The 16161-nt window shown below is 50.5% G+C and overlaps 1 protein-coding gene across 1 annotated transcript in view; it reads left to right on the top strand.

Moving 5' to 3' along the window:
- Window positions 1-16161, top strand: part of LOC137783565 (netrin receptor UNC5D-like) — a 150031-nt gene that overhangs the window by 75382 nt on the left and 58488 nt on the right. The window contains exon 2 of the mRNA XM_068573624.1: window positions 15373-15579. Coding sequence (XP_068429725.1) covers window positions 15373-15579 — 207 coding nt within the window. The remainder of the gene's footprint in view (window positions 1-15372; window positions 15580-16161) is intronic.

Genomic DNA, 16161 nt, shown 5'->3' with positions numbered 1-16161 from the left:
GCGCATGTCGGTGATCTGTGAAACCGATCAATCATTCAAAGCTAACTACGCGCGCGTTGCTATCACCCCGGGCTTATGACATGCATCCACCCATCCATATTACATGCTTTCATTTTTAATATTTCAAAGACTCCGAACTTCAAGAGAGCTTGAAGAGATCTGCCCTGTTTATTTCAGATGGAGCACAATGTCGTCCCTCAAGGGGCAGCAGGCAGGAGGTGGAGGTGGTAAGTGGATTGCCGGCCGCCCTAAAGCCGCTTTATCTGATAGATGTTTGGACCCGTCGGGTTGACCTCTGGGGAAAACTGTGAATTTGATTTTTTTCCTTCCTTTTCCCAGCGTCGCTCTGTCGCCTCTGTTTGTCGTCCGTCCACCAGAAGAATCCCTCGGCACACAAGATGTTATGAACTCTGCGAGCGCGTCGTCGTCGTCGTCGTCGTCTCGGACGCCGCCGTCACCCCATCATTCCAGAAAACAGGGTGAATGGAGACAGAAGGCGCGCTTCGGTGATAGATGGTCAAGAAACCGGACGGGGAAGAAGAAGAACGCCGCGTCGAGCGGCCGAGCGGCCGCGCATCGATTTAATCTGGTGCGCTGCCGCTCTCCTGATGCGAGCGTGTCACAGCCAGATTGAAAAGCCTAAGTGGATGTGGGGCTGTGTTCACTCACCTGAGCGCGCGGGGCCGACAAGCACACAATGAACCAAAAAAAGTGTGCTGCAACGCTGGATGAAATAGAAAGGGAGGAGGATGGGGGGGAACATCACAAGACACAGGGTGAGACAGCTGTTTCAGGCCCGCTAACAAGCAGCTCAATCCACCAGAAGGGCCGGTCTATTGATTTCTACCGCTGGTTGGAGGAGTCGCCGAGCTCGTGCAATTGGATCCTTTGCATCCGATGGATTTTGACTCAGATCTCGGCAGAGATCCCTCCGGCTTAAACGCCATCGATCGGCCCGGAGAGATTTTCCTCTAATGAATATTCTGATCGCCGTCATGTGAAACAGCGGCAGGTAGCTGTGTGAGGAACGTGGGTTTCAATAGGTTTGATAGATCGTAATGAAGCTTGTGGATGTTGCAGCGGTCGGATGTTTATATATAGCGATGAGTTGGAGGGGGGGGGGGGCGGGGTTATTGATATTGATCCCGAGGTCGTCCACGCTACGTTACATATCTCTGGATCGCTCCTGCACGGTGCACTGTATGAATGTCACCAAATCATTTAATTTCACCCCCAAAAAAAACATTTTTTTATTCAAAATTGTAATTTTCTTGACATTTAGCCCGCTCAGATTTCATTGTGGGATCAGTCGATGTGTCGGGATTAGCCGTAATCCCGGGTGTTTGGTGAATACATTCATTAACGGAGGAACGTGCTCGGACCGAGTGCGCACACACACACACACACACACACACACACACACACACACACACACGGACACACACGCGGTGGCTCTGCTCAATAAACCGGGTCACACTCGTTCCTCACCTCTCCTGTCCGGCTGCACATTATGCACATTATTATCGGAGCGCATGCAATATGCACAGCGGCGCTCGGCGAGCCGACCGGGATCCCCGCAGGTCGACCTCCCGCTCCTGTGTTTTAAGATGCGGCGCCGCCGGCCTCACCTTGACCTCCCCGTGACCTTCGCCGGTGTACTCTGTATGCCGGCGATCAAAAACCAGGTTGATTTCCGTCGCTGGCGTCCATCTTCAGACGGACGCCGCCACGTTTCATCTGGATCGCTGAGAGGCGTCGCTCTGCTTCCTCGCGCGGAACAAAGAAGTGTGTAGAATGTGTGTGTCGGCCATGAATTTATTGTTTATTCTAAGAATGCTACATTCATAATCAGTTGTGATTGTTATCTTATTATTATGGGATATGCATCTTCTATACTAGGCCGATAATATTACTGTGTCAACACCTAAAGTGCTTTGCTGTGTTATTTGTAGCCCATAGTCTCTCTCTCTCTCTCTCTCTCTCTCTCTCTCTCTCTCTCTCTCTCTCTCTCGCTCTCTCTCTCTCTCTCTCTCTCTCTCTCTCTCTCTCTCTCTCTCTCTCGTTATGTTTTTAAATCTAAATTTTTCATCTTTTTTGTCGGTTCTGTGTCTTGTTGTCTTGTTTTCATACGGCAATTTCTGGTGTTTGTCTGTTGTTGTATATATATGAGTCTGTTGTTGTCTGTGTGAGTCTGTTGTTGCCTGTGTGAGTCTGTTGTTGTCTGTGTGAGTCTGTTGTTGTCTGTGTGAGTCTGTTGTTGTCTGTGTGAGTCTGTTATTGTCTGTGTCAGTTTGTTGTTGTCTGTGTGAGTCTGTTATTGTCTGTGTGAGTCTGTTGTTGTCTGTGTCAGTCTGTTATTGTCTGTGTGAGTCTGTTATTGTCTGTATGAGTCTGTTGTTGTCTGTGTGAGTCTGTTATTGTCTGTATGAGTCTGTTGTTGTCTGTGTGAGTCTGTTGTTGTCTGTATGAGTCTGTTGTTGTCTGTATGAGTCTGTTGTTGTCTGTGTGAGTCTGTTGTTGTCTGTGTGAGTCTGTCGTTGTCTGTGGTGACAAATGAGTTTCCCCACTGTGTATTAATAAAGTTTTCTATCTCTTAATCTAAATCAGCGATACCTGTGATCAGCTGCCTCAGACGCTGGGACTCGAGCCCGCGGGTTCATATCGGTCTTAACTTGTTAATTTAAGTCCGATCGGGTTTGTAACGAGGAAGAAAACGGCCTTCTGTGTACAGACGCCCTCCTCTCCGTCCTCGTGGCAGCGGTATCCACCTCTCCAGCTTCACTCAGCGTTCTCTCTCCTCGCGTCGTTGCTGAGGCAGCAAAAGCTCTCCGAGGCGCCGGGTAGCTCGCGATGCCGCGACACTGAGCAATGGATGTGCCTTCCTCTCCCCCCCGTTTTATTTTTTTGTTTTTGTTTGTGTTTGTCATGAGTATTCGTACGGCGTGCACAAATAATCAGGTTGCGTAAGCTGGAATCTGGGACGCTGTGTGCAGAGGCTGCGCCACAAGGTGCTGACGCCCGCTCGCCTCGCTCGCCCTGCTCGCCCCGCTCGCCCCGCTCGCCCCGCTCATTTAGCTCGCCGATCTGGAGTCAAGCCTCATTTTTGTGACAACGGCGCGGAGATTGTGTTGACATACTTTCGACGTGTCCGTCGAAGCGCGACGAACGAGAGTATTCAGCCTGAAAGGATCTGGGCTCTTGTTTTGTTTTGCTGCTTTTTTTTCTTCTTCTTCTTCTTCTTCTTCCCGTTCCTTTAAAGATTCATTAGGAACTTGGTTCAGCGCACTGGGACTCTTAAGTTATTAAGCAGTAAAATGGTTTGTTCATTAGTAATGTATGCTCTCATTGAAGCGACGGCTTCGCTTCGCTGAGATCATGAACGTCCCTCCGTCGCTGGGCGAGCTCGTCCGTTAGCGACGGACCGCGTTGTCTGAACCTTTTGCCTCCAAAGTGTTCCCTTGTTTATTATTCATGTCGTCTTGATCACTTTCCATTTGCCGCCGAGCTTTTTTGGCCGTCCTCTCCGATTGCATTACTGGGGCAGTTAAAAGTAAGGTTTGAAGGCCTCCGCTGGGACAGGAGATGCTCCGCTTTGAACCGCTTGCCCTTGCTCTCCAAAAGAAAATCAGAGCCGAGGTGAGAGAATAGTGCTCGCTGAGAGAGGAGCCGGATAAAGTTACCCACTTTCTTGCATTTTTTAGGGGCCATTAGAGATTTTTTTGCCCTTTTGATATATGCAAGGATGCTCGGAGACACGGAAAAGCACTGTGCAGGTGTTTGATTGTCATGAATTTTATATGTTCGGAGACCGCTGACTGTGTTTTCTGATGGGCTCTCAGCCGATCCCTTTTTCCTTCAGCACCAGAGTCACACTGTCGTGCATTGATTCCTTTGTCTTCCTTTAATCAATTGGACCACATATTCAGTCAGCGCCGCATCGTGGAGCGGATTGCATGAACCATCTGATCCGCAGAGTCTTCTTCATTCCCCGGAGGGAAAGTGAAGCCGAACGAGTCAGACTGATGTTGGCGGAAGTTAACACCTTCTCGTATTGTAGAGCGTTTTTTTTTTTAAATGTGGCTGAGCCTTTGAAAATGTTCAAGGCTTCCCGCGAAGCCTCAAATGGTTGAACTGGAAGTCAAAATGCAGAATATAATCACAGAGCGTGTCACATGTTGAATGACGACACGTCCTGTACCGCACAATTAATCCTGGGTGATGTTTTGACCGAATGTCTTCGGGTTTGATGGACTCAGTGGCCGCAGCTCGTCAGTCGTTGACGGACGGACCGGAGCAGCGAGCCGAGAGGCTGAAACAGAACCGGCAATTAAATCCAATGTGAGGGGAAACAATCAAAGCTGACAGACGAGGCCCACGTGTTCGGGATCGGTCACTTGGTTGTCCTACAACTCCCACAATGCCTCAGTCGTCGCCTGTATAAACACCTTTTTCAACTCAACCCTGTAACTGCTGGACGGACTCACGTTGAACCTCTTGTGAAGACGTTGATCGTCCCCACAGGACGAAGCCAAGTGACTTGCGACCCCTGACATTTCTCCAGCGCCAGAGTCCCTTGTTAGCATGCTAACGTTAGCATTAGTGAAGATTCACAGAGCTGCTGGTGTGGCCTCTCAGTCGCTCCAGCAGCAGGAAGCTGCAGCTTCTCATTACGGCTAAACCCTGCAACGACCTCTGGATCCATGAAGGAAACTTTCAGTGTTTCTAATTGTATCAAGGGGCAATTTCTCTGGGTGCAAAAAGAAGTACAATTGTATAAAAATATAAGAAAGTGACTACTTCTCTTTTGATGTATTCCCTCAGTAAACATTATAAACATGAGTTTATGTCTCGATCTCTAGCTTCAAGTCTTCTTCAATACAGCGTGACGTTCATTTAGTACATAATCCAAGATGGCCGACATCCCTGTTGAGTCTTTCCACGTCTTCCATGCAGTCTGAGGGTTGAAGCGTCTTCTTGCGTGCAGCTGGTGGTCTTTCACGTAATGAATCTCAATGTGGCGCTCAGGGCGACATCAGCGGTAAAAGACATTTAAAACATTTGATTCAGCAAAGTGTTTAAAGCTCCTCCTTCACGTGCCGCATGCATAATGCAGCACAGATACTAGTCGGTGGGCCGTAATGGCGTAATGATCGTGGCTAATACGTCTCCATCTTCATTGCAGTCCTGCCGTATTGACACGCGACACAATTCAAACGTAATTACCGTTTCTGAAGCGCAACGACTCATATGCTTTAAATGAGCCCATTCAGAAGGCAAACACTGTCAATGAGGCCGTTTCCATGTGCAGCAGACGCGACTCCTGATTGTGTTCGACGGCATCGGACCCGATGCGTTGACGTGAATGAGGATTGTTTGGCCCCGCGGGCTGACGAGGTGACACTTTACGGATCTGGAGCTGCACACACCGGCAGCGTGTGTCGCTGGTAAACAGCCGCTGTGCACAACTTCTTTCTGATTTACGGCCAGCTCGGTCTCGACGGCCATTTCTGCTGCTGGTAAAGCGATCGCCATCAAACAAGAGGCGAAGGGCTTCAGCACTTTGTTGTGCTGCAACCTGGACACAATTGGAAAACAACCAAACGTGACAGCGATGACAAGAACAAAGGAAAAAGGGAGCATCCTAATCCATAATCAACCTCGTGCTTATTGGCAGATGATTAATGGCGTTAATACCGAAGCTGGATATTAAGTGTTCATCTCATTTTCACCCTGCCGAACATTTAATAAGACGCCATAAAAAAGGCAAACGATGAGGTGTAAAGTTTGCCGCTCTGAACCTTTTCTCGCATACGGACCAAGCAGCAGTAATTTATTCATGAAGTCCTTGAATAATAGAGTCTCGCTCTTATTTGTGGTCGGCGTTAAAGCTCTCAAGAAGAAGTGGGAGGAAGAAAATGTGAGAAAAAGAGTGGGAGAGGATTGTTTTCTAGGGTTTAACTTATTTATTGAGCCCCCTTAAAAAGAACACTGGCATTAGAGTGAGCTGTCACGTCGCCGCCGCGATCGCAGCCCAGATTGTATATGCCACACAATGCCTTTAATTATGTCGCTGTCTCTTCACTGTCAGAAAAGACAAAATGGATCAAAGGCTATATGGGAAAGAGTAAGTAAGCAATTATCTGCTTTTGTCCGCCGTCACTGTCAGTCAGCGGCAACGCGCCGCCGCCGAGGAGAAGCAGAGAATGAACGCTGATGGATGAGGTAATGAAGGCGCCGCGTATAACACGTTAATAAAGCCCACAGCACGCCGGCGTCATTACTCAAAAGTGACTCGATTGTTCACGCGATAAGGTGAAAACAATCACATCCATGAGTGGATTTTACTCCCACGCTCCTCCGAAGGTGGAGGTGGCTTCTACTGAGAGGACTCATTTTAATGTTGATAATAGTTCTCCGTGAGGTTCTGTTGGGCGAGAAAAAGGTTTCCAGATTTCTCCTTTTGAGGACGAACATCTCCGTCTCGAGACCAGGAAGTCTCCTCATGACCCGCCCTCCTCTGCTTCTACGATTGGCTCGTGCTCCGATCCTCTGAAACGGGGTCATGTCCGGTAACGGTGCGAATATTTAACCCTTTAAACGTCTAAACGTCTTCTTAAATGTACCCGTTAAGGCACTTGCATGATGCAGAACATCTCAGCTCTCTAGATAACGAGGCACAAGTGTCCGACGCCGTGTGTGAAGACGCGTGTGAAGACATAATTTGGCCTTGAAGCTGAAAAATTTGGGAAATTCTTCAAATCTCGTGTGAAAACATACCTTTTTCTCATGCGGATGAACTGCTTTGGTATGAACACGCGGCGTGTTTTTGCCACATCGACCACACACGAACACAACAGGGTATTTGGGACAAATCGCACGTTGTTTTAATGAAGAAATCAGTCAATAATCTGAGTTGTTACATCGCGAGCAGCCAGCCGCCATCTTGTGTTTCTGGTGATCAGTCAGTCGGCTCCTTGAGGAGAAACCTTCCCTCTGACTGCTTCATGACAAAAGCAGACGCTTTGCATTCGCGGCGATGCAGAGCTCGGATACAGCTGCAGGGAAGTGACGAGTCAGCAGCGAGGCCGATATCGCTGAGTTTATACATTATTCTGCTTAGAGCCGAGAAAATAATCTGCAAACATCACTGAGGTCAGGTGACGTGTACCGCACGCCTCTTTTATTGTTTGGCGAGTCCGGAGCAGAAGCCGAGTTTAAATCTAATAACACAACGGTTTGAAATACATATTTATTTAAATGTGGACTTATAGCGGATGTTCTCTGCTCGCTGCACACATATTTTTAGTTTACACACTGAATATAGAAGGAATGAACAAGTTAATGAGCGGCATCAGATTCCTCTCGTTATATTATCGTGAATAAAAACGGCATCAAGAAGCGTTTTCACGGGACAGAGATGGAGACTTTCTCTTTTTTCCGTCCAGGTAACCCACTTCTGCTTCAGCGTGTTTACTCTTTGATTACCTGAGCTGAGGAAGCTGAGGGAAGATGAGGAAGATGAGGAAGATGAGGGAAGCAGAGGGAAGCTGAGGAAGCTGAGGGAAGCACTACCTCCCGCCTGCCAAAACCAGGCTGGCAGGCTGTCACAACACCGATGAAGACACACAAATATACACACCTTGTTGTTTGGGGGGTGACACACATTCACTCAGACGTACACAAACTACACACACACACAAACACACACACACACATGCTCTATTTTTTGCACACGCATGCTTACGTCCTAAAAATGATTTTTAGGAGACAACACATTTTGTTTTGACAATCATCTTTCGGTGAAAACTCTATTTAGCGAAGTCATAACGTATATATACGTTGTGTATATATATATATATATATATATATATATATATATATATATATATATATATATATATATATATATATATATTCTGGATTACAGAGGATGTTAAAGCTCCGTCTCAAACTTTCAGGATTGATTTGCTCATCGTCATAATTTGCACATTGCATATGTTTGTTTTTCTTCTGTTTTCTATTTAAAGGTTTTTTAAATGACTTCAACCTCTAAATGTCTTTAACAGGATGAACCTCCCAAACTAAAAGGAGTGAAAGTGTCTCCGTCATGGAGTGAAACGCAGTGAAAGATCTCAGATGAATGAGTCCTCGTCTTGTGGGGAAACGACAACGTTCTTCATCTTTAAATTAGGTTCAACTATCAGAACTGTGAATAAACACTAGGATTAGATGATATGTTTGTTTCCTCTCTCAGAAGAAAGGTCTGTCTTCTGCCTGAGGGTAAAAAAAAATACTCTTCTCTCCTCTCAACGTGTCAAACTTGCCAGCAGCCATTTTGCAGAACATCTTGTCGCGTCGCTTTGAACAAATCAAAACACAAAACAACCCAGTAGATCGTCAGGAGGCGAGCGACTTATCTGTTTTTTATTTTGCACGCGTTGCGCTTCCACAAGCCTCCGTCAACACCCGCCGCGTCCCTCCTCGCCGCACGGCCTCCATCTTGATGGGAAAGCGTATGAGTAGCTCCTAATCCTTTATTTCTCCACCGTCCAGGTGCGCTTAAACATGGCCGCCCCCCCGCTGCTCCTGCGGGGCTGCCGCTCCACAGATAAGAGCTCGGTCGTACCTGAGCGGCTCCGCGAGGTTGAAGCTGGGCTCTGCTGACCCTCAATATATTTTATTTCCTGCCTCGTGTGAGCAAACCTCCACTGAATCAACACGGAGGGAATGAAGTCCACAGAACGACGTCTGAGAGGCAAAGAGTCAACATTGGTCTGTCCGTGTTTTGATGAGACAACATCTGGCATGTGTGTGTGAAGGAAAAGTGTCACACACACCCGGTCCGAGTGCATGTGTGTGTGTGTGTGTGTGATACACACTTGTCTGTTGTGTCCTGAGATGCCAGATGAGAGGCTGGCATCAATTTTTGAACAAAGCATCTCTTTCTTTAGGGGTCGTGCTGTTTTTTAAGAGCGTGAGAGGCGGCGCAGAAACACATCGCAGGCGACTGAAATCACAAGTTAGGGGAGAAGATTCAGCGCTGCAGGCTTTCATCAGTCTGACAGAAGTCACTGTGAGAGAGGAGGGGGGGGGGGGGGAGAGGAGGGAGAGGAGGGGGAGAGGGGGGGAGGAGAGAGGAGGGGATGGGGAGGAGGAGGGGGAGGAGAAGGAGGGGAGGGGGGAGGAGGAGGGAGGAGGGGGGAGGGGAGAGAGGAGAAGAAGAGAGGAGAGGGGAAAGAGGAGAGAGAGGGGGGGGAAGAGAGGAGGGGAGGGGGGAGCGAGACAGGAGGGGAGGGGGAAGGAGGAGGGAGAGAGAGAGGAGGGGGGAAAGAGGGGAGAAAGGAGGGGGAAGAGAGGAGGGGAGAGAGAGGAGAGGGAGGAGGGAAGAGAGAAGAGGAGGGAGAGGAGAGGGAAGAGAGGAGGGGGAAGAGGGAAGAGGAAAGAGGGGAGGGGAAAGAGGAGAGAGAGAGGAGGGGAGAGGGGAGAGAGAAGAGGGGAGGGGGAGAGAGGAGGGGATGGGGAGGAGGAGGGGGAAGAGGGGAGAGAGAAGAGAGAAGAGGAGGGAGAGGAGAAGAAGAGAGGAGAGAGAAGAGGAGAGGGGGAGAGGAAAGAGTAGAGGGGGAAGAGAGGAGGGGAGAGAGAGGAGAGGGAGGAGGGAATAGAGAAGAGGAGGGAGAGGAGAGGGAAGAGAGGAGAGGGAAGAGGAAAGAGGGGAGAGAGGAGAGGAAGGAGGGAAGAGGGGAAATAGGACGGAGGAGAGAGGCGAGGGGCGAGGAAAAAGAGAAAAGGGGAGAGAGGAGAGGGGAGAAGGGAAGAGGAAAGAGGGGAGAAGAAGAGACGAGAGGGGAGAGAGGAGAGAGAGGAGAGGGAAGAGAGGGAAGAGGAAAGAGGGGAGAGAGGGAAGAGGAAAGAGGGGAGAGAGGAGAGAGAGGAGAGGGAAGAGAGGGAAGAGGAAAGAGGGGAGAGAGGGAAGAGGAAAGAGGGGAGAGAGGACGGAGGAGAGAGGCGAGGGGCGAGGAAAAAGAGAAAAGGGGAGAGAGGAGAGAGGAGAAGGGAAGAGGAAAGAGGGCAGAAGAAAAGAGAGGAGAGGGAATGTCACCCAAATGTCGCTAGTCTAACATGGGTTTGAATAGGAAAGAGGGAAGAGGGGAGGAGAAGATAGAGAAGGAGAAGAAAGGGATGTGACTCTAAATAAAGATATCAAATCTTGCTATGATGGAATCTGACCTGTAGTTTGGAATAACATGAGACGGTTGGACGGTGGCGTCGTGTGCATCATCCAGCTGTTGCTCACAACATGGCCGACGAGCAGCGCATTAGCTGCCAGCCTGTCAGGAGGCACCTCGAGTCCTCGAGTCCTCGAGTCCTCGAGTCCTTGAGTCCTCGATGTGAGTCCATGCGGTTCAGTCGTGGACACAATCAGCTGCTCACATGTTGACGCCTCTCGCCCCGACAGAAACCCCTGTGGCGAGTCCGTCATTCACAAATCTCTGCACGGAGGAAGTGTGTGTGTGTGTGTGTGTGTGTGTGTGTGTCTGTGTGTGTGTCCTTCAGTGGGGGAAAAGTTAGCTAAGAAGAGCCTTTTTTTTGGAGGGGGGGGACTCAGGTTTAATTCGTACTTCCTGAGAAACGGCGAACACTTCTCCGCCTTCCTCGCCGCCACCCGGCTGATCCCAGCAGATGCTCCCCCGGCGCCGCTCGCCGCCTCCAACGCCCACCTTTCATCTGCTCCACCAGCCTCCCTCCCACCTCCAGCTCCTCCGCGAGCTTCACCTCCGATCCCCGATCCAGACGTCCATCTGCCGCGAGAAGACACCTCACGTGTGTAATGAATGCAGCCCTGACCATCGCCAAGCTGTATTTATTCATGTTGTGCGCAGACACATTAGCCCGAAAGTCAGTGTTTACACAAAAAAGCGAGCGCGCACTTCTGCAGGAGGCGCCGCCTCCTCCACGTTCACCAGCTCGCCACCTTCCTTCTCAAACCTGTTACTGAAATGTCAACATGGTGAAGTAATTAATAAACATTTATGCCGCCGGGTCTTAATTAACAAACTTAGAATTAATGAGTAGATTTGTTTGTTAATTCATGGCGAGGCAGCTGCTTCCTGCTTATTAATACTGAACGCTGTGGAGTGAGAGAAGCAGTCGGAGGACTCGCTTCTGTCTTTTTGTTGCTTTTAAACTTCTCATTTAAATAAACTTGAGAAGCTCGATGTCTGCTGGTAGTTATTATTATTTCTAGGATATTAAAGGAAGAGCAGAGCCTCGTATGTAAGATTAGTTCTAAAAAAGAGAAATGTTCGGGCTTGAAGCCGGTGATTATTGGATAACACGTTTAAGGCAGTGTTGTATTTTATTAAAGCAATATATTCTCTCCCGCCCTTTGAGTTTCCTCCTCTTCCTTTCACCGCTGACGCTCGCCGTCTCCTTCTCTCTGGAAACAGAGATCACACTTTGTGTGTGTGCTTTGTGTCGGGGGGGTTTCCTCCATTCAGCGCGCTGCGATGCGCATTATTCATGAAGCGCGAGGGAAAGGGAAAACAGACACAAATAAGGAAATAAATATCTCTTTCAAACGGAAGCAGCATGTTTGGTCGAGCTGCTAAGACACTGATCTGGTCCACGGGTTGAAGTTAGCGCGCTGAAATATAATATTTCATACGTCTTACTGATTTAATGCCACTGTGTCCATTTCTAATAACTCATTTAACAATGAAACGCCGTCGTGTTCTGGGTTCTTGACACCACGTGTAGCCGCACACGGCTCGGGGAATCGACCCCACGTTGTCTGGGTTCATAACATCACCCGTCGTCCCACAGCAGCGTCTGAATGACGGGCCGGAGCTCCTGAGCCCTGATTGGCTGACGCAACTCAGCGCCGCGCCATTTAATTTCAACTCGCGTCAGAAAATTCATTAAGCTACTCGCGCGAATAATGGCCGCCGCCGCGTTGGGCGTGAACGCGGCGTTCCTGTCGGTGCGGATGCGAGCAGACGGGAACATTTTGAATATTTGCCAATAGATCTTTTCAATTAAAGTCGTGTTGGTTCTCAGCTGTAACACGACGAGACGTTTCCGTGACGTTGAAACACCTCGTCGAGGCGCCGCCGCTGGCGGAGCGACACGGAGCTGCCGTCGTGATCGAGGCGCCGCCGGTGACCCGCTTTAACCCGCATTAACTCGCTTTAACCCGCGACTAATTGTCTGGTACAAATTGTCAAAAGGACGATCAGATTGAGCTTGTGTGTTGCGCACACACACACACACACACGCGGGGGGTTGTGTGTTGAAGAGGTATTTACAAGGACTTCCTGCAAAGTGCATGTGGAGGCCGAGGGTTCAGGTTCAGAAGGCAACAAGGAGGACACACACACACACACACACACACGCCTCGCAGGAATTGCTTGTCACTTGTGGGTTTTGCTGGACGGGTGTTGATTGGTGAGCTGCTGCTGAGACGCTCTGAGCGGATGATTGACAGCTTGTTGTTGTTAAAGGACGCGGCGGCCATGTTCCCGCTTATCTGAAAGAAGGTAAACGGCTGGATGTTAATACTCGTCACCCGCCTGAGCTCATTATTGTGTGTGTGAGGCTCTTTGCGGCTCGTCTTTGTCTTGTACTACACTCACACGCCTCGCTCCGTCTCTGGATGAGCTCGGTCGGTCCTGATGCTGCGCTCCACGGCGTTTGAAGGAGGTCCATGTGACGTTCAGGACACGAGGTTTACAGCGAGCAGGTGTGCTCACCTCCCGCTGGCTGCTTGTACCCACAGCAAAAAGCAGCGTGAAGACGACACACACACACACGACCCGCTGGGACCCGGCGTGTCCTGCAGGACGAGATCCGACCCGCTGGAGTTCGTCTGCCGGCCTGCGAGGCTGCGGCGAGCTGAAAGTGGAGCAGAATCTGGCGAACGCCATCCCGGCCGCTCGCCTGCAGTCGCTCCAAATCACGGCGGCGCTGCGCTGGAGCAGCAATCATCTTCCTCCGTGTGAACCAGCCTGCGCGATTCCCCCCAAAGGCCTCACCAAATGAGTTCAGTCGGCGAGGGGCTCTTTCCCCCTCATTTCTTTTAGGTTTTCCACTAAGAGCTATGAATACATTGAACTGACAGAAGAGACCACACTCACCCGCTTGCTCTCAATTCTGCATGCGAGGAAATGGAGCGTTTTCCTTTTCTCTTTTTTTTGCTGCACTTGAGGAAAATGAAATGAAATAATAATTTAAAAAGTGAATTCCCCTCCCAGGTTGCATGGAGGAAGCCGTGTGCACATCACCGGGACGACAGTTTGTTGGTGTAGGAGGCAGAAAGAGAGAGAGAGGTGTCTGATAGAGCCATCACTCACCCCTTTGGCAGCGATATCTCGTCTTCCTCTCAAACCGGGCTCGACGTATCCGTGCCCCTCGTGTGTTATTGCCGGGCTGAAGCATCGGTTGTAGATCACTGAGGAAACCGTGAAGAGCGGCGTCCTCCTGAATGACAGCGGCGGAGAGCGTCGGGAGAGACCAATCGGCCCGTTTCTCATGGGAAAACGATGCCGTGAAGAGATGTAAATGAGCCGAGGGTGCAGAGACCCCGACAGGCCCGACGCACGGGCGCCGCGCTCCTGCAGGCCGCTTTTGCTTCAGGTCATCTCGCTCGCTTCCACGTGTGGACTCGTGCCGGAGGAGCACAGATATAGAGCAGCTCGGCGTCTAGAGCCAGAGCCGGTGAAGAGCTGCAGCGTCTCGCCGCCAGACCGAGGTTAAGTCACGCCAGACTGCCGCTCCTCGTGTCTCGCCTCATCAGTCGGCTGCCGTCCCGTCCCACCTGCTCACGTCAAAAAGAATGCAAAGCGAAGGAGCCGACTCTGAAATAAAGCCGGCAGAGCTTCGTTAAACCTTTTGCTCCTGTGGATATTCCTGGCGTTTAGTTTCCGTGGCATTAAACTGTCTTGTCGGCGCGCATTAGTGTAACACCTGATCTTTTAACAAATGAGTCATTACTTGGAGGGCTGTGGCTTTGTTTGACATCTGTGTGTTTGTGTATTCATGTTCCCATCCGTCATCGCCTGGATGCTCACGTCCACACACACACACACACACACACACACACACACACACCGCGTCAATGCTCAGCGCGCACAACAAATTGGAGCGCCGTCGTACAAGAAGAGCTTGCCCGGGGCGAGTCATTTTGAAATTAAAAGCATGTCTCTTTGTTCAGCCTCAGTTCCAGGAACGAGGGGGAGAACGAGAACGTGTCGCAGTGGGGGGGAAAGAGAGAGAGAGAGAGAGAGAGAGAGAGAGAGAGAGAGAGGAACTGTGGTTTTCACAGTCAGGGAATCACACACAGTCTTTTATCTTTTCCCCTCCATCAGGAGACATCCGGCAGGAAAGGTAGGGTTGGATTAGCCGGAGAGAGAGAAAGAGAGAGTTCTCTAATCCTGATGGGGTTTTGCAGCCGTGCAGCCGTCGCTGTGGAGAAACGCGGCGGTTTGCAGTCGGGGGAGTTTGCGTGGGGAGCGGCGGGCCCGGGACGCTTTGCCTCACTAAACCCTGCGCACTTGCATGAAAGAGGTTCCAGCAAACGAGGGGATTAGCCGGAGCGTAATTACACTGAGAAGCGGCGGGAAAACGTGCGCCGACTCCAACGCGCCTCAGACGGAGAGCGGACAGCAGGCGGCGAGGCCGGTGCGGCGTGTTGCCGCAGCGTCTGCGAACGCGGCGTCCGACAGATCAAAGACGGCTGCAGGTCTGTCGGCTCGACGCCGTTCACGAGTCGAAGGACGTCTGCTTTCACACGTCGGGGTCGTGCAGGGTCGTGAAGCGCTCGCGCTGGCTCCAGTCGGGTTGTGCGACATGTTCCTGGTCTTGTTGCTCCGCTCAGTTCTCCAGAGTCTTCTGGAGGATCGACAGCCAAGCGAACCATCTGCTGTTGTTACCGTCCAGGAGGTATTCATCATAAGTACATGAAGCCAGCATTGCAGTTGGGATAACGCCGAACAAAGGCCGCACATTTTCCCAGAGGAGCTCGATCCCACCACCCCTCAAAAAAATGATGATGTCAGCAAACGATGACACTCATGACGTAAATGATTGAAGCGATCCAATACACGCAAAACGTCTCCTTTCAGAACTGCTTGTTTTCATACATCACCATACTGTGTGTGTGTGTGTGTGTGTGTGTGTGTGTGTGTGTGTGTGTGTGTGTGTGTGTCGTCGACAGAGAAGAGACCTGACACGCTTCGATTCCGCCATCTTGCCTTCGTCGTCCATTCAACAACTTTTTTTTCCCCCCGATTCCATTTTGTTCCGCCGTCGTTCCCTCGGAGTCTCATTTTAATCTCGTTTCTAATCTCGTTTCTAATCCCGGCTTCGTCCCTGCAGGTCCCCGCAGTGACGCCCTGCAGCATGGCCAGTCCGGGACGCTGCCCCAGTTCCTGGAGGAGCCCGTCGACGCTTACATCGTGAAGAGCAACCCCATCAAGCTGCGCTGCCAGGCTCGGCCCGCTCTGCAGATCTTCTTCAAGTGCAACGGCGAGTGGGTCCACCAGAGCCAGCACTTGTCCCAGGAGCACACGGACCTGGGGACAGGTACGGCAAGCACAGACACACACCACACGCGTCCGCGCAGGACGGACACACAACTATTTAGCTCCACTCAGACCCGACGCCCTCCCTGCCGAGCCGCCGTCCTGTCGCTTTAAGAGACGAGGGCGGCGTTCGCGTGTCCGGCGGCGAGGACGCACGTCTGAAGAGTGAACTTTGCAAACGGCGCCCGCCGGCCGCGTCCGACCCCGCCGACGTGTGTTTCCTCCTCGGGTTTCTAGTGCAACGCTGAGGTTGTCACATTTGATCCAAACTGAATTGACCACTTTTGGCCCGTGAGAGGCGGCGTACTGGTTCACTTTGAGGGTTCGAACCCCAGAAGGGTCTTTTACTGACGCAACCCGCTGAAACGACGTGTTGTTGTTGTTTCAACTTCAAATTCAAACCGCAAAAGAAAAATGTCCTTTTGTTTTTGCCTCTTAGTCTGTTTTTATTGCATCAGTTCACAATGGATGTACAAAATAAAGCAACTGAATTATGATTTCTTTTGTCCTCCAAAAAATGTACTCGTATTGGAATGAAATTGACTTCTTCTCAAGCAGACGTCGTGAAAAGTTGAAGGTTTTG

This window comes from Clinocottus analis, unplaced genomic scaffold, assembly GCF_023055335.1.
Source record: "Clinocottus analis isolate CAN_PGR_092001 unplaced genomic scaffold, fCliAna1.0.p SCAF_13, whole genome shotgun sequence".
Lineage (NCBI taxonomy): Eukaryota > Metazoa > Chordata > Actinopteri > Perciformes > Cottidae > Clinocottus > Clinocottus analis.
Note: the sequence above shows the minus strand (reverse complement) of the source record. Positions and strands in the feature narration are given on the sequence as shown.